We start from the raw sequence: 22,619 nt of genomic DNA on the forward strand, positions 1-22,619 counted from the left end.
GTGTGGTGTAAGGGCTAGCAAAGGCCTACCTAACATATCAGCTGATCTCTTGTTGCTGAAACTGTATAGGTGTGGTGTAAGGGCTAACAAGGCCTACCTTTCATATCTGCTGATCTCTTGTTGCTGAAACTGTATAGGTGTGGTGTAAGGGCTAACAAGGCCTACCTATCATATCAGCTGATCTTTTGTTGCTGAAACTGTATAGGTGTGGTGTAAGGGCTAACAAGGCCTACCTATCATATCAGCTGATCTCTTGTTGCTGAAACTGTATAGGTGTGGTGTAAGCAAGGTAAGGGCTAGCAAGGCCTACCTATCATATCACCTGATCTCTTGTTGCTGAAACTGTATAGGTGTGGTGTAAGCATGGTAAGGGCTAGCAAGGCCTACCTATCATATCAGCTGATCTCTTGTTGCTGAAACTGTATAGGTGTGGTGTAAGGGCTAACAAGGCCTACCTATCATATCACCTGATCTTTTGTTGCTGAAACTGTATAGGTATGGTGTAAGCATGGTAAGGGCTAGCAAGGCCTACCTATCATATCAGCTGATCTTTTGTTGCTGAAACTGTATAGGTGTGGTGTAAGGGCTAGCAAAGGCCTACCTATCATATCAGCTGATCTCTTGTTGCTGAAACTGTATAGGTGTGGTGTAAGGGCTAGCAAGGCCTACCTATCATATCAGCTGATCTCTTGTTGCTGAAACTGTATAGGTGTGGTGTAAGGGCTAGCAAGGCCTACCTATCATATCAGCTGATCTCTTGTTGCTGAAACTGTATAGGTGTGGTGTAGGCATGGTAAGGGCTAGCAAGGCTTACCTATCATATCAGCTGATCTTTTGTTGCTGAAACTGTATAGGTGTGGTGTAAGCATGGTAAGGGATAGCAAGGCCTACCTATCATATCAGCTGATCTTTTGTTGCTGAAACTGTATTGGTGTGGTGTAAGCATGGTAAGGGCTAGCAAGGCCTACCTATCATATCACCTGATCTCTTGTTGCTGAAACTGTATAGGTGTGGTGTAAGGGCTAACAAGGCCTACTTATCATATCATCTGATCTTTTGTAGCTGAAACTGTATAGGTGTGGTGTAAGGGCTAACAAGGCCTACCTATCACATCAGCTGATCTTTTGTTGCTGAAACTGTATAGGTGTGGTGTAAGGGCTAACAAGGCCTACCTATCATATCAGCTGATCTTTTGTTGCTGAAACTGTATAGGTGTGGTGTAAGGGCTAACAAGGCCTATCTATCATATCAGCTGATCTTTTGTTGCTGAAACTGTATAAGTGTAGTGTAAGGGCTAACAAGGCCTACCTATCATATCTGCTGATCTTTTGTTGCTGAAACTGTATAGGTGTGGTGTAAGGGCTAACAAGGCCTACCTATCATATCAGCTGATCTTTTGTTGCTGAAACTGTATAGGTGTGGTGTAAGGGCTAACAAGGCCTACCTATCATATCAGCTGATCTCTTGTTGCTGAAACTGTATAGGTGTGGTGTAAGCAAGGTAAGGGCTAGCAAGGCCTACCTATCATATCAGCTGATCTCTTGTTGCTGAAACTGTATAGATGTGGTGTAAGGGCTAACAAGGCCTACCTATCATATCACCTGATCTCTTGTTGCTGAAACTGTATAGGTGTGGTGTAAGCATGGTAAGGGCTAGCAAGGCCTACCTATCATATCAGCTGATCTCTTGTTGCTGAAACTGTATAGGTGTGGTGTAAGGGCTAACAAGGCCTACCTATCATATCACCTGATCTTTTGTTGCTGAAACTGTATAGGTATGGTGTAAGCATGGTAAGGGCTAGCAAGGCCTACCTATCATATCAGCTGATCTTTTGTTGCTGAAACTGTATAGGTGTGGTGTAAGGGCTAGCAAAGGCCTACCTAACATATCAGCTGATCTCTTGTTGCTGAAACTGTATAGGTGTGGTGCAAGGGCTAACAAGGCCTACCTATCATATCTGCTGATCTTTTGTTGCTGAAACTGTATAGGTGTGGTGTAAGGGCTAACAAGGCCTACCTATCATATCAGCTGATCTTTTGTTGCTGAAACTGTATAGGTGTGGTGTAAGGGCTAACAAGGCCTACCTATCATATCAGCTGATCTCTTGTTGCTGAAACTGTATAGGTGTGGTGTAAGCAAGGTAAGGGCTAGCAAGGCCTACCTATCATATCAGCTGATCTCTTGTTGCTGAAACTGTATAGATGTGGTGTAAGGGCTAACAAGGCCTACCTATCATATCACCTGATCTCTTGTTGCTGAAACTGTATAGGTGTGGTGTAAGCATGGTAAGGGCTAGCAAGGCCTACCTATCATATCAGCTGATCTTTTGTTGCTGAAACTGTATAGGTGTGGTGTAAGGGCTAACAAGGCCTACCTATCATATCACCTGATCTTTTGTTGCTGAAACTGTATAGGTATGGTGTAAGCATGGTAAGGGCTAGCAAGGCCTACCTATCATATCAGCTGATCTTTTGTTGCTGAAACTGTATAGGTGTGGTGTAAGGGCTAGCAAAGGCCTACCTAACATATCAGCTGATCTCTTGTTGCTGAAACTGTATAGGTGTGGTGCAAGGGCTAACAAGGCCTACCTATCATATCTGCTGATCTTTTGTTGCTGAAACTGTATAGGTGTGGTGTAAGGGCTAACAAGGCCTACCTATCATATCAGCTGATCTTTTGTTGCTGAAACTGTATAGGTGTGGTGTAAGGGCTAACAAGGCCTACCTATCATATCACCTGATATCTTGTTGCTGAAACTGTATAGGTGTGGTGTAAGCAAGGTAAGGGCTAGCAAGGCCTACCTATCATATCAGCTGATCTCTTGTTGCTGAAACTGTATAGATGTGGTGTAAGGGCTAACAAGGCCTACCTATCATATCACCTGATCTCTTGTTGCTGAAACTGTATAGGTGTGGTGTAAGCATGGTAAGGGCTAGCAAGGCCTACCTATCATATCAGCTGATCTCTTGTTGCTGAAACTGTATAGGTGTGGTGTAAGGGCTAACAAGGCCTACCTATCATATCAGCTGATCTTTTGTTGCTGAAACTGTATAGGTATGGTGTAAGCATGGTAAGGGCTAGCAAGGCCTACCTATCATATCAGCTGATCTTTTGTTGCTGAAACTGTATAGGTGTGGTGTAAGGGCTAGCAAAGGCCTACCTTTCATATCAGCTGATCTCTTGTTGCTGAAACTGTATAGATGTGGTGTAAGGGCTAGCAAGGCCTACCTATCATATCAGCTGATCTTTTGTTGCTGAAACTGTGTAGGTGTGGTGTAAGGGCTAGCAAGGCCTACCTATCATATCACCTGATCTCTTGTTGCTGAAACTGTATAGGTGTGGTGAAAGGGCTAACAAGGCCTACCTATCATATCAGCTGATCTCTTGTTGCTGAAACTGTATAGGTGTGGTGTAAGCATGGTAAGGGCTAGCAAGGCCTACCTATCATATCAGCTGATCTTTTGTTGCTGAAACTGTATAGGTGTGGTGTAAGCATGGTAAGGGAAAGCAAGGCCTACCTATCATATCAGCTGATCTTTTGTTGCTGAAACTGTATAGGTGTGGTGTAAGCATGGTAAGGGCTAGCAAGGCCTACCTATCATATCACCTGATCTCTTGTTGCTGAAACTGTATAGGTGTGGTGTAAGGGCTAACAAGGCCTACTTATCATATCATCTGATCTTTTGTAGCTGAAACTGTATAGGTGTGGTGTAAGGGCTAACAAGGCCTACCTATCACATCAGCTGATCTTTTGTTGCTGAAACTGTATAGGTGTAGTGTAAGGGCTAACAAGGCCTACCTATCATATCACCTGATCTCTTGTTGCTGAAACTGTATAGGTGTGGTGTAAGGGCTAACAAGGCCTACCTATCATATAAGCTGATCTTTTGTTGCTGAAACTGTATAAGTGTAGTGTAAGGGCTAACAAGGCCTACCTATCATATCACCTGATCTCTTGTTGCTGAAACTGTATAGGTGTGGTGTAAGGGCTAACAAGGCCTACCTATCATATCAGCTGATCTCTTGTTGCTGAAACTGTATAGGTGTGGTGTAAGGGCTAACAAGGCCTACCTATCATATCAGCTGATCTTTTGTTGCTGAAACTGTATAGGGGTGGTGTAAGGGCTAGCAAGGCCTACCTATCATATCAGCTGATCTCTTGTTGCTGAAACTGTATAGGTGTAGTGTAAGGGCTAACAAGGCCTACCTATCATATCACCTGATATCTTGTTGCTGAAACTGCAAAGCGGTGGTGTAAGGGCTAGCAAGGCCTACCTATCATATCACCTGATCTCTTGTTGCTGAAACTGCAAAGCGGTGGTGTAAGGGCTAACAAGGCCTACCTATCATATCACCTGATCTCTTGTTGCTGAAACTGCAAAGCGGTGGTGTAAGGGCTAGCAAGGCCTACCTATCATATCACCTGATCTCTTGTTGCTGAAACTACAAAGCGGTGGTGTAAGGGCTAACAAGGCCTACCTATCATATCACCTGATCTCTTGTTGCTGAAACTGCAAAGCGGTGGTGTAAGGGCTAACAAGGCCTACCTATCATATCACCTGATCTCTTGTTGCTGAAACTGTATAGGTGTGGTGTAAGGGCTAGCAAGGCCTACCTATCATATCACCTGATCTCTTGTTGCTGAAACTGTATAGGTGTGGTGTAAGGGCTAACAAGGCCTACCTATCATATCACCTGATCTCTTGTTGCTGAAACTGTATAGGTGTGGTGTAAGGGCTAGCAAGGCCTACCTATCATATCACCTGATCTCTTGTTGCTGAAACTGTATAGGTGTGGTGTAAGGGCTAGCAAGGCCTACCTATCATATCACCTGATCTCTTGTTGCTGAAACTGTATAGGTGTGGTGTAAGGGCTAACAAGGCCTACCTATCATATCACCTGATATCTTGTTGCTGAAACTGTATAGGTGTGGTGTAAGGGCTAGCAAGGCCTACCTATCATATCACCTGATCTCTTGTTGCTGAAACTGTATAGGTGTGGTGTAAGGGCTAACAAGGCCTACCTATCATATCACCTGATATCTTGTTGCTGAAACTGTATAGGTGTGGTGTAAGGGCTAACAAGGCCTACCTATCATATCACCTGATATCTTGTTGCTGAAACTGTATAGCTGGATGTAAGGGCTAACAAGGCCTACCTATCATATCACCTGATATCTTGTTGCTGAAACTGTATAGCTGGATGTAAGGGCTAACAAGGCCTACCTATCATATCACCTGATATCTTGTTGCTGAAACTGTATAGCTGGATGTAAGGGCTAACAAGGCCTACCTATCATATCACCTGATATCTTGTTGCTGAAACTGTATAGGTGTGGTGTAAGCATGGTAAGGGCTAGCAAGGCCTACCTATCATATCACCTGATATCTTGTTGCTGAAACTGTATAGCTGGATGTAAGGGCTAACAAGGCCTACCTATCATATCACCTGATATCTTGTTGCTGAAACTGTATAGCTGGATGTAAGGGCTAACAAGGCCTACCTATCATATCACCTGATATCTTGTTGCTGAAACTGTATAGGTGTGGTGTAAGCATGGTAAGGGCTAGCAAGGCCTACCTATCATATCACCTGATATCTTGTTGCTGAAACTGTATAGCTGGATGTAAGGGCTAACAAGGCCTACCTATCATATCACCTGATATCTTGTTGCTGAAACTGTATAGCTGGATGTAAGGGCTAACAAGGCCTACCTATCATATCAGCTGATATCTTGTTGCTGAAACTGTATAGCTGGATGTAAGGGCTAACAAGGCCTACCTATCATATCAGCTGATATCTTGTTGCTGAAACTGTATAGCTGGATGTAAGGGCTAACAAGGCCTACCTATCATATCACCTGATATCTTGTTGCTGAAACTGTATAGCTGGATGTAAGGGCTAACAAGGCCTACCTATCATATCAGCTGATATCTTGTTGCTGAAACTGTATAGCTGGATGTAAGGGCTAACAAGGCCTACCTATCATATCACCTGATATCTTGTTGCTGAAACTGTATAGCTGGATGTAAGGGCTAACAAGGCCTACCTATCATATCACCTGATATCTTGTTGCTGAAACTGTATAGCTGGATGTAAGGGCTAACAAGGCCTATTTCCCCTAACATTACTGTCCCTGATAGCATCATCATCATATTAACGTGGAAACACCAGTGATCATAACTGTATTGGATAAACAAATGGCACTGGAGTATACTAGATCAACGTACCAGAACATATTCTTCATAAAGAAACTGATAGTTGACTCTATCCATGGATGGAAACTGCATTTAATTTGTAAACAAACTTGTAGATTTATTTAGGGGCTGGTATTTTTAATTTTATTGAACATGTTGAACACATGTAAATTCCAATGTGTATTTACATGTTGTACCGACCTAATTTATCAATTTAGGAAAATAATACCTGCGAAGAAATGACGAAAATAGTAAAAATCTTTGTTCAACTTGTCAAAGCAATTTAATCAAATCACATAAAAAACACATGGTGAGAATTTATCTTCCAGTACTACCCAATATTTTTCTGAATCAATAGTTGTCAATGACTATTAACATGATAAAACAACTGTATGAACATATTACCAGTGATTTTCTACATGTATAATGAATAAAGGCTTTTCATAACAATCAGTAATGAGGTAAAGATGTATAGAAACATAAACAATGTTGTAATACAAACTGCTAAACTGAAGTATCATTGACTTACCTTGTATTCCAGTCAATTTGTTTTGCCAGTGGCATATTCCTGTACCCTTCACACATTCGCAGTGACAGCGATGGGGAGACATATTTATAAATACACAGGAAAAATGCACAGCTTGCAAATGCAAATGGGTAATAGGTTGTATCAAATGCGATCACTTCGATTCTGCGACCCATCATTTGTTCGAAGTTAGCATTGCAGATCTGAAACGAATAGAGTGCTCATGACAAACTTCAGAAGTCCAGACAGCGTGATAAACGACACAACAATGACTACTATTTATGACATAAGCTGGTACATTTTTACACATTATTAACATTAATTAATGTTCAGTGTGATTATCTATGCAACTCAAGTACAACTTGGCATTATCATGGTCATTGTTAGTTTCAAAGTAAAAAAAGTTGAATTCTATTACAGAATTGGTGACCTTTGCAAGGAACATATCTAGAAAAAGCTATATATTATGTATTAAGCCAAAGGGGTTGGCAACCACACTGTTGGCAATCAGGTATCAGAATCATTATACAAAGGAATTACATATAACTGAAACAACTTTTCCACAAACATTACCTGTTAAATAAACTAAGACTGAAGAACGTGGGCACTACTGACAACAATACATGTGTTGCAACAGATTTCGGGACTTATGTACGACTGCCAGGTGATATCTTAACGTGTCCTGTAACTCTACTGAATTCGTGTAGTGTAGAGATAAGATAATAGGTGCTACGTTGATGTTCCTACACAGGCCTGGTTTTATCAGCTGACTCGTAGCTCAGACCTTTGCCCTAGTATATGGTCTCTGCCTAAATATCTTGTCATGAATGTTTATGTCATTTCCTCAGACGTGTGTCCCTCTCAAGTGTTTAGATCACGCTGATCACATGCCTAATTTATGAATCAATGCACACAATGACAACATCGTAATCATGTTTCTGCATTTCAACCTCTGTTTAATTCAAAACCCTTATCAAAAGGACCTACACAATCATAGATGCATTATTCCGCATTTTGACAGGTGCTCTTCTGTGAAGCCACGTTAGTTTCCGGAAGTCACAGTAAAAGGAAGTAAACGACGCATGACGCGGTATGTATGAACCAAAATATGTCGAATATTGCCTTTCGTCTCAGTTGGTGCCTCACGTTATCGACGGAAGAGCAATATTCTTACATTCTTTGTAGGTATGACCCCATAGATTCAAACAGCATATTACAATTGATGCATGAACTCTTTGTTTTGGATTAATCCGATTCACGGTTGTCTCCCTTCTGAAAAAACGCGTTGTCTACCCTTAGTTGAACAGCTGAGAACATGTGGATGCACGTAGCTTTGTGATTTATGGAAATCGTTTAAAGATGGACGTGTTTATATTTCTCATTCTTGTTCCTGTGTGTATTCTGACATTTCTTCTGTATAGAATATATTTTGTAAAAGTAAATGGAACACACAATCCATTAAATACAGGCAAAAGAAAAGTTCCAGCTTCCTTGATGGTAGTGGTAGGTTCAGGTAATATACCAGCTTCTGTATTTCATCTGTGATAATAATTTATATTAAAATAGGTCATCAGTACTTCAATGCTTTGTCAAGATCTGGGGATCATTCATAATGCTGACAGACAATTGGGAATGATGCATGAGTGCCAAAAAGGACCCCCTCATTATTATTATTTATATTATTATTATTATTATAGGTTGGGGGAAACGTAGTGTAATCTTTGCATGATGACCAAGTAAATGTTAAGTGGTTTGTGTGGTATGTGATGATCTGTGTGATTCTATATAGAAAGACATCCATCAACATCCTTATGAATAACCAATCAGCACATTCTAGCTTATTAAGTCTATATTCAAAGTTATCACAACATTAATCAACCATAGCTCCAAAGAATGAAGCTATGTGCCAGAGAAACCAACCCATCAATGAGGCCTTATTTGCAAAATGTAAATACATCCTCAAAAATAATGTTCTTAGTTTGGGTGGTTTGTTTTCTAGGTGAATGATTAAATTTGAAGATTTCCCCCACTGGTGTTATCTAGCATGAACACTTAATGTTTGGATTATAGGAGGTCACACGAGGGAAGTCCTGTGTCTGGTGCGACAGCTGGGGAGCCACTACTCGCCCAGGTACTACGTTATTGCAGACACCGACAAGATGAGTGAACATAAAGTCCATGCCTTGGAAGAGAGTCGGAAAGAAGAGCAGGAACAGTCTCAGGTATGTATCATCAGTCATTTACTATTGAAGTAGACACGTGAAGATCCGGGGTAGAATAGGTCTTCAGCAACACATGCTTGTCATAAGAGGTGACTAACGGGATCGGGTGGTCAGGATCGCTGACTTGGTTGATTGATGCATGTCATTGTATACCAATTGCGTGGATCGATGTTCATGATGTCAATCACTGGAATGTATGCTTCAGACTCAATTATTTACGGACCGCCATTATATAACTGAAATATTGCTGAGTGTGGCGTTAAACAACAAACAAACAAAACAAAACTTTTGAAGTTGCATTCTTAGACAACTGGTAGGCTTTATTTTTTTTTGCAAACTAATATATTATAGTTTTTTTTAGGCTTTGGCAGTCGTATTTGCTTGAATAATATTGTGTACCTCTCTTGCACCATGTATTCTGAATTGAAAACTACTAGAGTTCAAGGGGCGGTCGGGTAGCCTAGTGGTTAAAGCGTTTGCTCATCACGCAGAAGACCAGGGTTCAATTCCAGACACGGGTACAATGTGCAAAGCCCATTTCTGGTGGTTCCCCCCCCCCATGTGATTTTGCAGGAATATTACTAAAAGCGGCATAAAACCATACTCACTCACTCACTCACTCACTCACTCATATTAACATATTAACAGCATATTTGCTCATCTGAACTAAAGGTCTTTTGTAGTGTGCATTGTCAGTTATGATCCCTCTTTTAGGAATATTGCTAAAAGCGGCGTAAAACCATATTCACTCACTCGCTCGCCCGCCCGCCCGTCCGCCCTCTTTCATTTTTTCTCCATGACTGTTTTGACTCTGGTACATAGAGTTTCAGATAGTCTTTGGTCACCGGTCATAGACCAATATAATTTCAGTTTGACAGATAGTTTGTTTAGGTAGTTGGACTTTTGGCGGCCGATAAACACATGATAAAAGTGCTAAGCTAGGTGTCACATGTTTCAGAAATTCAGAAATATTAAGTAAACAGTAAGGATTAGTCCTACATAAACTATCCATTTAATAAAACAATGCACAGCCATCAAAAATCATTATTGAAATTCTGAGCAGCATCTGTCTTTGTATCATACTTTCAGTATTATAAGGAAACCCAAGAGCTTTTGTGACTTAGTCAAGTGCTTTTCTAATCGCAAAATTCATTGGCCAGATCATATTTATTCATCCAATCATGATGGGTATTGTATTGATTTGGTGTTATGGTTTGTTCGCCATTTTTATTTAATTGACTTATTGACTTTTGCCGATGACTTATTACATTTCTTGGGTCCAAGTTATTGACCTATATACAGTAAACTATGTTTTTAACGAACACACTTAATTCGAACCGGTGGATACAACACACTTATGTTTGGGTCCCGGCCATTAGCTGTATATATGCTGTATATATGCTTATAACAACCTATGGCTATAACAAACTAATATTAGTGGTCTCTTTGAGTTCATTATACAGTAGTTTACTGTACAGCTTTTTGTGTCAAAATCCCTGGTTATCGGGGTGAAACATGCAGTGTTGGAGGATGTAGTGGGGTAACAATGGGGTAACAATGGGGTAACAATATGCTGTGATGATGGATACAAATGCTGCTTGTTTCTTTTGTTACTATCTAATCACAGTTACTATAAATCAGGGTTGGCAAGAGTGGCAGAGTTGCATCCCTTAGTTGTGCCAGGATCACTCTCAGAACTGTTCAAAGGAAACATTATGGGCTTGTGAAAGTCCGAGTCATCATTATTATTCTTAGAATCTCAGGAGCCCCAACATCATGGCATTTGTGGACATGTACTTGATATGCAAATGAACATGTGAAAGCGAAGCAAATGTATAAAAACAGGATCTTTTGCTTTCAGTATTTTGTGATAAGAATTCCACGGAGTCGTCAGGTGAAACAGTCATGGGTGAGCACAGTGCTGTCGACTCTGTACGCTGCCATCTACACCTTTCCCGTTGTCTTCCGACGGAAACCAGAAATAGTAAGTTCTGTGATAAGATATAACATGTTTATTGTCATAACTTTACCTCAACAGACAGGAACTTGATGCAGTCTAAAAGACTTTCCTTGGAAAACATAAGCCATGTGATATCTCAAATAGTGAATCAGTAACATCAGCAACTGGAAGGTTTGGTTAGGTTTACATGCCAATATGGAAGCAGACGGCACATCTCCACTCTTCATGGCCGCCACCGAACCAGGTTACAGCTGACTGTGGGTGAAACGATACAGCAAGGTCATGATATGTATCAACATGCATAGGTCACGATATGATATGTATCGTGATATGCATATTTACGTTGAATCACATGGTGACATCTTGCCTAAAAATATTTCAGGACAGGTTCCAAAGGAAAAGCTAGCTGTAGACACATATTCGTAGAAGCTCTTTTTAGTAGTGAACTTGAAAAGCTAATTACAGCATATTTTGCAATATCTGACTGACAAAACGCTGGAATGGGAGGTCATTAAATGAGTAGGAAGTAATTTATTTGGAATGGGGGAAATCAAGTGTGTAGTAAGAGTATCATCTTGTATCCATACAGTAAAAAACGTGTTGAGTATTGTATCGTCACATGAAAACTCACGATGCATCGATACACTGATGTATCTTTTCACCCCAAGCTATCTTTCCATATAATACTGACAATAATTACATGAGTAAACGACCTTCTGCCAACGACAATGTCTATGTTTATAATGGAATGTTTATCTCTGAGCTGCTCACGTGTCGCCAATCAGCCAATCAAAGCATCTGTGACAACCTGCGACTGTTCAAAGTAGCATAAACAATCGAAGGCAAGTGATTACCTGGATTAAGGACGGACACCTTGTCCTCAGTTTTCACTATAGCCTTTGGTGTGGATATATTCAGTCTTTAAAATGCGACGACTTGAGTGAGGAAATTGAAAATTGATAAAATTATGACGGCAGACACCTTGCAGAAAGCTTTTGTCTGTGTGTCAATGAAACTGTATCAATGATATACTACTTACTTGTGTTATATATTTTATGTCATTTTCCAGATGAACAAGCATAGTTTGTTTGTTGTTTAACGCCGCACTCAGCAATATTCCAGCTATATGACGGTGGCAGTAAATGGTTGAGTCTCAACCAGACAATCCAGTGATTGTTATTTATCGAGTTACCTGTGCTTACATGGCTTGATCCAAGATGTCTGACAGTCGAAAAGCACATAACTAACTAAAGTTAGTGGTCCCTTTCAGTTTGTTAAAACCATAGTTTAGTGTGTATTGAAATGAAATTCCAGCTGTTTCATAATGTGACCTGTTGAGCCTGACCTGATACACACTAGTGGTGTGTCAATTTTGTCAAATTCCAGTAATCTCTGCTCACGTTATTGAGTAAGCAAGCTGTTTAGATGCCTAGTTCATACTGAGTGACCTTGACCTTGGATAATTAAAAAGGGGTATATGAGAGGTATATCACGTATCCAGGGGCAGCTTAAATATCATTCAGTTGCTTGGTCTATCAAAGGAAACTGATCATACATCTTTGCTGTTGCAGATCTTGTGTAATGGCCCTGGAACATGTATTCCAGTTTGCCTGGCTGGACTTCTACTCAAGGTAGGTACAAATATAGGATAAAGTCATCGTGTCGGTGACATGTAGATTTTAAACTTATCCTATCTCACACAATGCATTTCTTCTTTTTTCTTTTGAACCTATGTGGAAACATGCTGGAACAAGGTTTCCAGCTTCTAAAAACAAATCACCCAAACACATCCCAGCATCACCACGGTCACCACCCACCCAAGCAAATGGGTCATGCACTGTACTCCTGGCTTCTCTGCTTCTTGTTCGGTTTCCTCTTATCTCGCTTTGCCGACCCCTCCTGTGATTCTCCCTCCACCTACACAGTCGCTACCTACCTCACAGGACCATTGAGACGAGGCTAACGATCCAGTGCCGAACTTGGAATTGTTCCCTCAGGCAGTGACCTCTGCCCTCCAGAATATTTCTTCTAGTCGTCCCGCATTCAGCAAAGCACCCACTGTACTGGTTATTCTAATGCATAGAATCAACGTAATCTTATTGGAATTTTGCTACAAGCGATGTATAATTTCTCACTCCTTCATCTACGCATCGCTTGGATTGGATTAACTATGTCGGTTTGGAGATGTTATGACAGTCTACATTGGCATCCCCCTCCCTTACCTGCATCATGGAATCACTGGACTCTCTTCTCAGTTTACCTTTAATCTGTTTGCAAACTTATGAAAGATCAAGATCAGGAAGTTCACCCCTCTCAAGAGAGACATTATACAGGAAATGAAGATCGACTGCATCTTGCGCTGCATTTTTACTTTTTGTTTGTTTGACGCCACACTCAACAATATTCCAGCTATGTGACGGCAGTCTGTAAACAATTGAGTCTGAACCAGACAATCCAGTGATTGACATCATGAGCATCGAGCTTCAACACAATTGGGATTGATGACATGCATCTTCCAAGTCGTCGAGCCTGACCACCCGAACGCATTAGTCGCCTTTTATGACAAGTGTATTTTTACTTGTGTGATCGACAGGGATTTGACATTTTAAGTTATTTACATGCATCAGACATCTTGGCAATCAACTTGCTGATGCACCAGTCACGTCACACATTCTACAGGGAATTGGCTGCATGTACACTGTTCTCTCTTCCAAATTGGGATGCTGTATCTTCATGTGAGGGAGGTGTGGAGTTTTTCACCAAGTGTGAGGCAAGAACATAGACTGGTTTGCCCACATTACAGCCCTCTTGTCGGTTAGCTCTAACAAAAGAGAATGACATGGCAGGGGTAGTCATGTGATCATGTTTTGTAGGTCCCTATGCACCGGATTACATTGCATGACCCATTTGCTTATGTGGTGACCATGGTGATGAGGGGTGAGTTCGAGTGATATGTTTTTAGAAGCTGGAAACCTTGTTCGAGCACGTTTCCACATAGGATCAAAAGAAAAAAGGAGAAAAAGCATAGTGTGAGATAGGATAAGTTTATAAATATCCAATTTAATGTAAACTTTACAATTTGTATAATTGTTTGCAAAGCAACCTTTAGCATTATGATATATGAATGTGTTTGCCTGCCTGGACTTTTGCTCAAGGTATAGAGAGTATCACAGAGAGCCATCATGTTGGTGAAATGTAATCTGTTTTATTCTTTGCAAAGCAGCCATCAACATTGTGATGTCATATGAAAAGTCATTGTTACATATAATTAAAGAAAACATCATACATCGATGTCAATGTGATATGGTATCCTGAAAGAGCAAGCGAGTTTATCCTGTTCTAGGTCGACTCGTTAAATATCCCACAATGTCTCCTCACTCAACAGGTTCAAAAACAAGTCAATTTAAGTCTCCCTGTTACCATGGTTAAGGGGAGATTTGTGTACGTGACAATCTGTGGTAATCTTTTTAGCCGAATCTTATTATTTATGGTTTCATGGATTTGTTTCAGTGGCTCCACTTCCAGCGCACCATGATAGTATATGTGGAGAGTGTGTGTCGCGTCACGTCCCTGTCTCTGTCGGCCAAGATACTCTATCATTTTGCAGACCACATGTTTGTTCAATGGCCGACTCTACAACAGCAGCATCCCAAGTGTCAATACATTGGAAGAATTGTATAGTGCTCCTTCTCATCACAACATGCATTTATGTGATATGTTACAGATATTTTTGTGTTAATAAACTTTTCTTTCGTTACGTACCTTGTCTTTTGTATTATGCAATGACATGGACAGATACAGGCTCGGAAACTGAACACACTGTTTAGTTTAGTGTAGGTATGATTGGTTTACCTTCCCAATGGCGAATTAATCTTTCTGCAGCCAAAAAGTCATAGCAAATTTGGAGTCATGATCAGAGACATGTACTTTGCCTTGGAGTTATGAAAAAGTGGACAAAAAACCCTCAAACTCCCTGCACAACTCCATGGTCATAACTCAAAAGAGGTCAATTTCAAAGAAAATACTTTATGTGAAGAGAGGATCCACCAAAACAATAATATTTTGCGTTTGTTCTTCAAACCAAACATACTGCCTCAAGCAATAATATTATATAATAAGATTTTATCACATTCTGAGGCAGTTTGATAATAGCCTTCAAAGCAGTCATCCAAGGCACCACAATTTGCTTTGTGCGTTCCTTATGGATACACGAAACCTATGATCATGGGTTTCACAAATATGGTAAACATTTAAGACCTGCATCACATTTGGCTTTCCTTCCACATCAAGCTGACATGCCATGTTATAAGTGGAATACTGTTTAATGCAGCGTTAAACCCAACTCACTCACACTCATCGGGAACTGAAATATCAGGTATGTCTCACACCCTTACCACAGACTTTTCACTCAGTCTTACGGAAACATGGCAGTACGTCTGTCCAAAGTTTTTGAATTTACCTCCGTAGTTTGTTGTGTAATGCCTTACTCAGCAACATTCCAGCTACATAATTGTGGTCTGTTCATAATTGACTCTTGACCAGACAGTCCAGTGATTGATGTCATGAGCATTGATCTATGCAAGTGAGATACGAAGACATGCATGAAGCAAGTCAGCGAGTCTGACCACCTGATCCTGTCAGTTGCCTATTAAGACTAGTGGGGGCTGCTGTAGACCAGTTCTGCCCTGGATTTTCAAATCTAAATACATCTACCATATCTCAGTCAATTGAGACAATCCACAGGGATTAGAGAACCACCATAGGTCTGAGTCGTGCAGCAATTTTAGCATCAACGGCTCAGGCTCTCATCCATGTTTTCACAAAAAGTCAGTGGCATTTGTCAGTAGCATCCTCAGAAATACATGCATTCACAACATGATTGTGTACATCCTTATATTTTCTGTAAGAAGAAAATGTATAAAGCAAGTTCCAAATGAAACAATGAGCTGGTAAGCATTTATTTCCCATGACTTTGTACACTATATACAATGTTTATTGCACTGTGGGATAACAAGGAATGCATGGTCACACAACTGTGGGATAACAAGGAATGCATGTTCACACAACTGTAGGATAACAATTAATACATGTTCACACAACTGGGATAACAATGAATACATGTTCACACAACTGGGATAACAATGAATACATGTTCACACAACTGTAGGATAACAATGAAGACACATGAACACATCACAAACTTACACTGTCGAAGTAACACAATGGAATGACTTTTGCATAATTTACACTTGTCACAATTATCTTCCCAAGGCAAAGGTGCTAACTGACTGTAACAGTTTTAACCCTTGCTGAACTAGGCTGGAATTTCAAGGCTCAATCACAGTGCCACCAGTGGCAATTACATGTTATGTCCCTCCTATTGACCAATCAGATTGTACCTCATAATACTTGCATTTGCTTCAAACAAAATCGCAGCACCCAGTCAAGACGATCTGATCAATCTGTCAATGACCAACTGATGGTACACATGCTTTGTATTAGATTCATTAGTTCAGGCAAAATGTGACAACAGAATGCCAGCCTAGTTCTGTCAAGGGTGGAAACTACTTTTATAGTCAGTTAACGCCCTTGCCTCAGGAGGATGTCTGTTGATCTGTATAAAAATGGTATGAAATTGATTTTAACTTGGTTTTGAACAGTATTACAGTTTTATCATCATATATCTGCTGGAGACAAGCCTAAGTGACATTGAGGTTGGAATGGAGCAGACAGCGGAGTGGATGCTGAGCAGAGTTTGGCTGACAGAATATGAAACAATGGGAATGAACATTATCAAACAAGTTTTTTCACATTTCGTCTTTGCGTGGCCCAGAGGAGGCCGGCCACAAGTATAGTTGATCCCACCATTCCAGCAGTAAACACTGTTGTGGGAAATGTACCCTGCAACATGAAGGGGAGGTAACTGAGAGAGTGAGTGGGGTTTGGTTTTGCCACTGTTAGTAATATACCACTAATTTCTAGGACACCAAGGCGTCAAACAGTGTAAGGAATCAAGACCAGGTCCATGACAAGCACCTGCTTTTAAAACTACCCTGCTAAAACACACTGGACATGAGAATAACAAAAATAATGATGTAACAGGTTTTCTTAAGTGTTATTACTTTGTTTCTTTAAAGATGATCAAAATGATAAATTTCCATGACTACCAGTTAATAATGTAACTACCTTTCTGAGACACTTGTATCCATGGTAACCTGGTAAACACAGGCACTCACTCATCCCAGGCGCTGTATTAGCACAGTAGGAATTGGAGGGGCAAGACACTGAAAGAAGAAAACATTAATGGCATGTATACAAAGGCATTACCATTTACGAGGAGTCATACCCCTTCCTCTTCGAACCCCCGACCTTCTGCTCTCCGTGCAGACACTCTACCACCAAGGAGGGGGTCCCATACAGACATAATATAAGTACATGTTTGGTATGAACAAGGAACACTATGCTACTGGTCCCCTGTGTATGTAGACACATTGTGTTTGTTACACAGGTACATCAAATTTGCACAAGAATTATGTTTTTTCTCTCACATAAATAAGACAAGAGTCATCAGAAAGATGACATATCCCCCCCGGCAGCTGTCTGTAAAGTAACCACAAGTAAATGTGCAATTCTGTATGTAATGAGTCAAGAGTTAAATGTTCTTGAAGAAGCATACATTGTTTACCCACAACAGTTCCACCATGGTCGCATCCATATGAAATGGAAAGTAAAACAAGTGTGTTTCTGTGGTTTTTTTATGCAAACAAATGACACATTACAAGAAACAATAACTAAACAAGCGTATAGTCAGCGAAGTCATCTATATCCCCCACCCATTTTAACACGTTATTGTCCCAAACCAGGTAACTGACCCAACATTTCTCTTAGCCCATGTCAAAATAGCTGCCATGGAAATTCTAAAATAAACATTTCTAAAACTCCTTAATGTTAAATGGCAACAGTTCAGTATGTTCTTTATATATAGACATGCAATGTTTGGCAAGGAAACAGTTTATTTGTTATACCCCATAAGTGAACCCACCCTATATTTAAACTTCAATCCAACTTGTTGCCATGGAAATATAAACATTTATAAAAATTCCTAAATAGCAAAAGGCACCAGTTCAGTATGTGCCTGGTAGACATGCAAAGTTTTGTAAGAAAGTATTTAATGTTTTTTTAGTTACGCTCCGGAAACAAACTCCACCCTTATAGAACCTAAGTCCAACTTGTTACCATGGAAATGTAAAAAATAAAAATTTCTAAAATTCCTAAATAGTAAACGGTATGTGACTGATAGATTTGCCAAGTTTCGATCAAATACACTGAATGGTTTTTGAGTTCTGCCCCGGAAAAGGAAATGATTACGGCTGGACAGACAGACTGGCTGATTGCTATATCACCCTGCATTATATGCTGGGGGGATAAAAAGAAAAACATACAACTCTATGAATAACAACTTCTGGTTTATTGCATCTAGCGATATTTGGATGTAGATTCTTACACCGTTATCAAGCTGGAGAGACAACAGCCAAGTAATGACAGACATATATGCATGACATGTGATAAGCAGCAGATTAACACTGACAACAAGTATAAATATTTCCTCACATAGATAGTGTCACCATTAAAAAAAATGCCTCCACCAATTGTGACACCTGTGTGTCCTGAGATCACCCCAGCCATGCACACTTATAGCATACATGACACACCTACCATTATGTACAAGGCAGAAGTCCAGCTCCTGTAGACACAGTGTTTCATTGGCTGTAGTATTGGTAGTCTCCCACGCATCCACGCCCCCTGGACAGTCACTGCCCGCAGGAAGAGCCCTGACCAGAATGCAATATTTCAGTCAATGTGACGCAGGTCAACTATGCTCAAACAAACATTATAAATAGATCAGTGTGCACTCAATTTCATTCTCATCTTCCTGGGGAGTATAAAACCCAAGCCACCTGTGTCATCCTACTGGGTACCCATTAACTGCTGGGCGAACAGAGGCATACTTCAACAATGTCACTTGCCTAACGATACTCCAAATGTGCTTCAAAGCCCTACAAACTCTCGGGAGTAAAGCTCCTGAACGCGGTCACCCATCAAACTACTCGCTGTGACCAACATTGCTGAAGTTCATGAGATTTGTGACCTGTGCACTGTACACAGGACCGTGTGCCACAGCTACTTATCACAGACAAGGATCAGCAGCATCTACCAGCTAAGGGACACAACTCTGCACAGCTGGGTGACCTGGTGCTCTCGGTCAAAGGATTTGGTTTGTTGTTTTACGCCACACTCAGCAATATTCCAGCTATATGACGGTGGTCTGTAAATAATCGTGTCTGGACCAGACAATCCAGTGATTGATAGCATGAGCATCGATACACGCAACTGGTTAGTCACCTCTCACGACACTGACTTTAACATTCTTTGGATTGTTATTCTCTTTCTTGTGTCTTTGATTTGAAGACATTCAAAGTTTAGTACAGTTCTTAACCTTATCTTTGATTGTATTAGATCACCTCAAAGTCTAATCAGTCTGTGATACTTACAAATATTGTAATTCTAAGAGGCCTTCAAAATCTGTTCTTGAAATATTCTTCACAGGATTGTCCTGGAGTAGACTGAAAAAATGACATCAAGAATATTCACCCTAAGAATACCGACAAGTCACTACAAGAGCATCTTACACAGTTTCGTGTTTCTTCAAAGACAATAGCCAAACATTGAAATTCAACTTCAGGACTGAGTGATTGAGATTCACAAGCAAGAAAGGATAGAATATTCATTAACAAAGCCAAAAGAAACTGATATAAAGGAAAGAAGACAATGTTAATGTTCTGAAACAAAGACAAACTGTCTTAATGAAACCTAACTTACACGACTTGTAGAGATGCTCCATCTGTGAACAAGCCAGTCAGCTGCGACAGTCCACATCCCTGAACGTCAAGGCTGCAATCAATGTTCCAGTTTATCAGAATGGGTTAACAACAATGCAGTTCACCAGTGAATATATTTTGGCACTGAGTGGACAGTTTGGCAAGGATAAATGCTAAATCTGTGTAAGATATGGGATGTTTACTGTCTGCATAGTCCTAGGTGTTCACTTCTGTCAAAGAACATGTTGAGCTGATCACTACTCTGAGCTGCGGTTTAGGTAAATCACTTAATGTGGAATGAAAGTAGGTTTATCACTTTAGTAAAAACCATGAGAATAGGTATGACAATGTCTGATCAAGAACCATCATCATCCCAAAACTGGGACTCATGACCAGTTAATGCTGGCAAGTTAGAGTTGCAGGCCACTGATGTCAGCTGTTGAACAATAATTATTGTTGATATTTTAGTGCTATGTTAAAATAAGTTTTGAGTTGTTACCTCCCTTGTTGCTCTTCAGCTGTGAATCAGGTTTGCTTCGCAGCGTCTGTGGCCATGTGGGCAATCAGCTTGTCAATTTGTAAAATAACCACTCCAACACTGCCAGTAGCTTTACGTAGGGTGTGTGTTACTCTGCTATGCTAGGCATGCCAGCCTTCGCTTGTCAATGTTTGTTTCTGTTACCATGCCTTGCTGTTTCAAGGTTTATTGCTTAGGGCAAAGACGTATATACGTCTTTGCTTAGGGTACTACATGTACTAGTATTTAAGGGTAAGGATAATTGCTCCGAGCTAAGGGTTTGGTAGTGTAAGATAGCTACACAACAACACACAGAACAATGAAGAACGAAGCATGGTTTTTTCAACGATAAAACACTGTTCTATAATGACATCATTTCTGGAGATTCTCATTCATGTGTTCACAACTTGATGATGTCATATATTTTAATGCTATTTTTGAGAGGGAAGTGTCTAGTAAGTTGTTTCCCATAGATGTAGCTGGGCTATGCAGATAAACGCAGTGGCCGAATGATCGCATCAAAAAGTGGGAGAGATATGACAATTGGTATTAAGAGAAAAGGTACAGAATATGCGGGAAATGCCAAACTTAATCCACCTGTACATAAAATGGACTTGTCCGACATTGCTGGGATCGGATTCTATTCAGGGAGTCATCATCATTAAAATTTTGGTAAATATTTTTAAAGCTTGTACATTTTGTAAGTGAGTGAGTGAGTATGGTTTTATGCCACTTTTAGCAATATTCCAGCAATATCACGGCGGGGGACACTATAAATGGGCTTCACACATTGTACCCAGGTCGGGAATCGAACCTGGGTCTTCAGCGTGACGAGCGAAGGCTTTAACCACGTACATTTTATAAACATCCTTAAAGAGGCTGTACATAATGTTGATATATCATATAATAAATATACGACTCATGGTCATTGTTTATTTCTTAAATATAATTCACCTGTCATATTTGTTTGTGTCTCACATTAAATTTGCCCAAAGTGGATCAAGGTTTTGTCTCCTACTTCTCTTTCTTATTTTTCTTGTTCAGAATTAGCCTACCTAATTTTTTATGACATATAAACCAAATGTCCTCTTTATCAAGTCTCTGCCTTGGTGAAATACTACTACATACTGCATGTGATAAAATAATGTTTACAATGTTCAACGTTGAAACAAAATATGTGACCGGACCATGTGATCTTTGCCTACCCTAATAATATCCGATGTGACCTTGTGACATTGACGCAGCATCTGCCCTGTACCTGGAGACTATGTTCGTGACAGAAGTCAGTGACATAGCTGTCATTCATTGAACTACTGCAAGTCTTAGAACAGACATCGCTCTGAAATATCAAAACACAAATAAGTACCCCTGTGACAGGTGACTTTTCTATCATAAATCCTTAAATTAAATTGTTAATGGTACTGTAAAATCCTCTTTCACAGATCTAGGATGAATGACTAACATGACTAAATCGGGATAAGTTCTAAATATTTTTATAAACGTATTCATCTAATTATCAACATGAAAAGGTAGCCCTCGCAGCTAAATATAACCCGAATTCTTGTAATTCCTCTTAAAGTTTTGTGGTGTCAGATCAGACGGATGAATGTAGCAAAACACTTGAGATTTTACCACAGCAGCCATGAATACATTGAAGCCATTGTCCAGAGAAACCAACACTTAGACAAGTGTACAGCAATATCGACAAGGTAGGTCTTTCCGAACACAACCTATAAGATAACCTGTTCCTGGGGAAATCAGTTCGTCAGAAGTCTTTTACAATGTAAACAATGTAACCTGGTCTGCGAGATGTAGGAGGATGGCATCAATGGCTTCAATGTTATGACGGAACAATGATGTTGTAATGTGATGGTATTGGATAACTGCGCATTGAAATTGTTTACTTTACGCAACATTGTCAATAATATCAACTGAATATGATTGATGCGGACAAAATACTCTTGGTTTGGGATTGCAGGATGCAGCAGCTGGTTGCGCCGATCTCCCAGTAGTATATATACCAAAACATCACGAAAATAGATATCCCACGAAAACAAGAGACGGAATGGGAATACTTTTACTAAATTTAGATTTTTCTCACAAGAGACATCTGTATAAGTCAAATATTTTCTGCGTTTTTACCTGTTTTTCACTAGCACTACAATACACGAAGTAAATCGCGAATGTGACGATAAGAAACCAAACGCTGAAGGGTGTCATGTTTTCTTTTCCGAATCAAACAACGGCCATTTTTAGGTCATGTGACTTCATCTTCCTGTTTCGTCTCCTAGCGGTGACCTCCGCGGGGTTGTTACGTT

At 40.2% G+C, this 22,619-nt stretch overlaps 3 protein-coding genes across 4 annotated transcripts in view; 1 reads left to right on the top strand and 2 right to left on the bottom strand.

Annotated features, from left to right (window-relative positions):
• The window catches only part of LOC124115591 (TLC domain-containing protein 4-B-like), a 30,959-nt gene extending 23,101 nt beyond the window's left edge, over positions 1-7,858 (bottom strand). The window contains exons 1-2 of one of the 2 annotated variants that reach the window (XM_046476638.2): positions 7,711-7,858; positions 6,727-6,926 (exon numbers count right to left, since the gene is read on the bottom strand). In XM_046476638.2, the coding sequence (XP_046332594.1) occupies positions 6,727-6,902 (176 nt within the window). In that variant the 5' untranslated portion in view covers positions 6,903-6,926; positions 7,711-7,858. Of the gene's footprint in view, positions 1-6,726; positions 6,927-7,296; positions 7,500-7,710 lie in introns of those variants that run through there. The other variant, XM_046476639.2, reaches the window with a different exon arrangement.
• A 145-nt stretch (positions 7,859-8,003) lies between these two features.
• LOC124115592 (UDP-N-acetylglucosamine transferase subunit ALG14 homolog) lies at positions 8,004-14,662 on the top strand. The gene is made up of 5 exons (XM_046476640.2): positions 8,004-8,236; positions 8,794-8,945; positions 10,807-10,929; positions 12,477-12,536; positions 14,416-14,662. Exons 1-5 carry the CDS (start codon positions 8,083-8,085, stop codon positions 14,584-14,586), a joined length of 660 nt encoding a protein of 219 aa, XP_046332596.2. The 5' UTR covers positions 8,004-8,082; the 3' UTR covers positions 14,587-14,662.
• Positions 14,663-15,847: 1,185 nt separating this feature from the next.
• LOC124115594 (all-trans retinoic acid-induced differentiation factor-like) lies at positions 15,848-22,601 on the bottom strand. Its single transcript, XM_046476644.2, has 7 exons — positions 22,444-22,601; positions 21,507-21,640; positions 19,786-19,857; positions 19,458-19,529; positions 18,622-18,737; positions 17,092-17,189; positions 15,848-16,806 (listed from the first exon to the last, which is right to left on the bottom strand). Exons 1-7 carry the CDS (start codon positions 22,519-22,521, stop codon positions 16,699-16,701), a joined length of 678 nt encoding a protein of 225 aa, XP_046332600.1. The 5' UTR covers positions 22,522-22,601; the 3' UTR covers positions 15,848-16,698.
• Positions 22,602-22,619: the final 18 nt, after the last annotated feature.

The sequence above is a fragment of the Haliotis rufescens genome, unplaced genomic scaffold (genome assembly GCF_023055435.1).
Source record: "Haliotis rufescens isolate VD_foot unplaced genomic scaffold, xgHalRufe1.0.p SCAF_2, whole genome shotgun sequence".
NCBI classification, from domain to species: domain Eukaryota; kingdom Metazoa; phylum Mollusca; class Gastropoda; order Lepetellida; family Haliotidae; genus Haliotis; species Haliotis rufescens.

Coding starts and splice junctions, on each gene's coding strand:
- LOC124115592 (XM_046476640.2), top strand. CDS start 8,083: ATGGACGTGTTTATATTTCTCATTCTTGTTCCTGTGTGTATTCTGACA. Junction 8,237..8,793: donor GATGGTAGTGGTAGGTTCAG/GTAATATACCAG, acceptor TTTGGATTATAG/GAGGTCACACGAGGGAAGTC. Junction 8,946..10,806: donor AAGAGCAGGAACAGTCTCAG/GTATGTATCATC, acceptor TTTTGCTTTCAG/TATTTTGTGATAAGAATTCC.
- LOC124115594 (XM_046476644.2), bottom strand. CDS start 22,521: ATGACACCCTTCAGCGTTTGGTTTCTTATCGTCACATTCGCGATTTAC. Junction 21,641..22,443: donor GTAGTGCTAGTGAAAAACAG/GTAAAAACGCAG, acceptor TTGATATTTCAG/AGCGATGTCTGTTCTAAGAC. Junction 16,807..17,091: donor GATACAAGTGTCTCAGAAAG/GTAGTTACATTA, acceptor TTCATGTTGCAG/GGTACATTTCCCACAACAGT.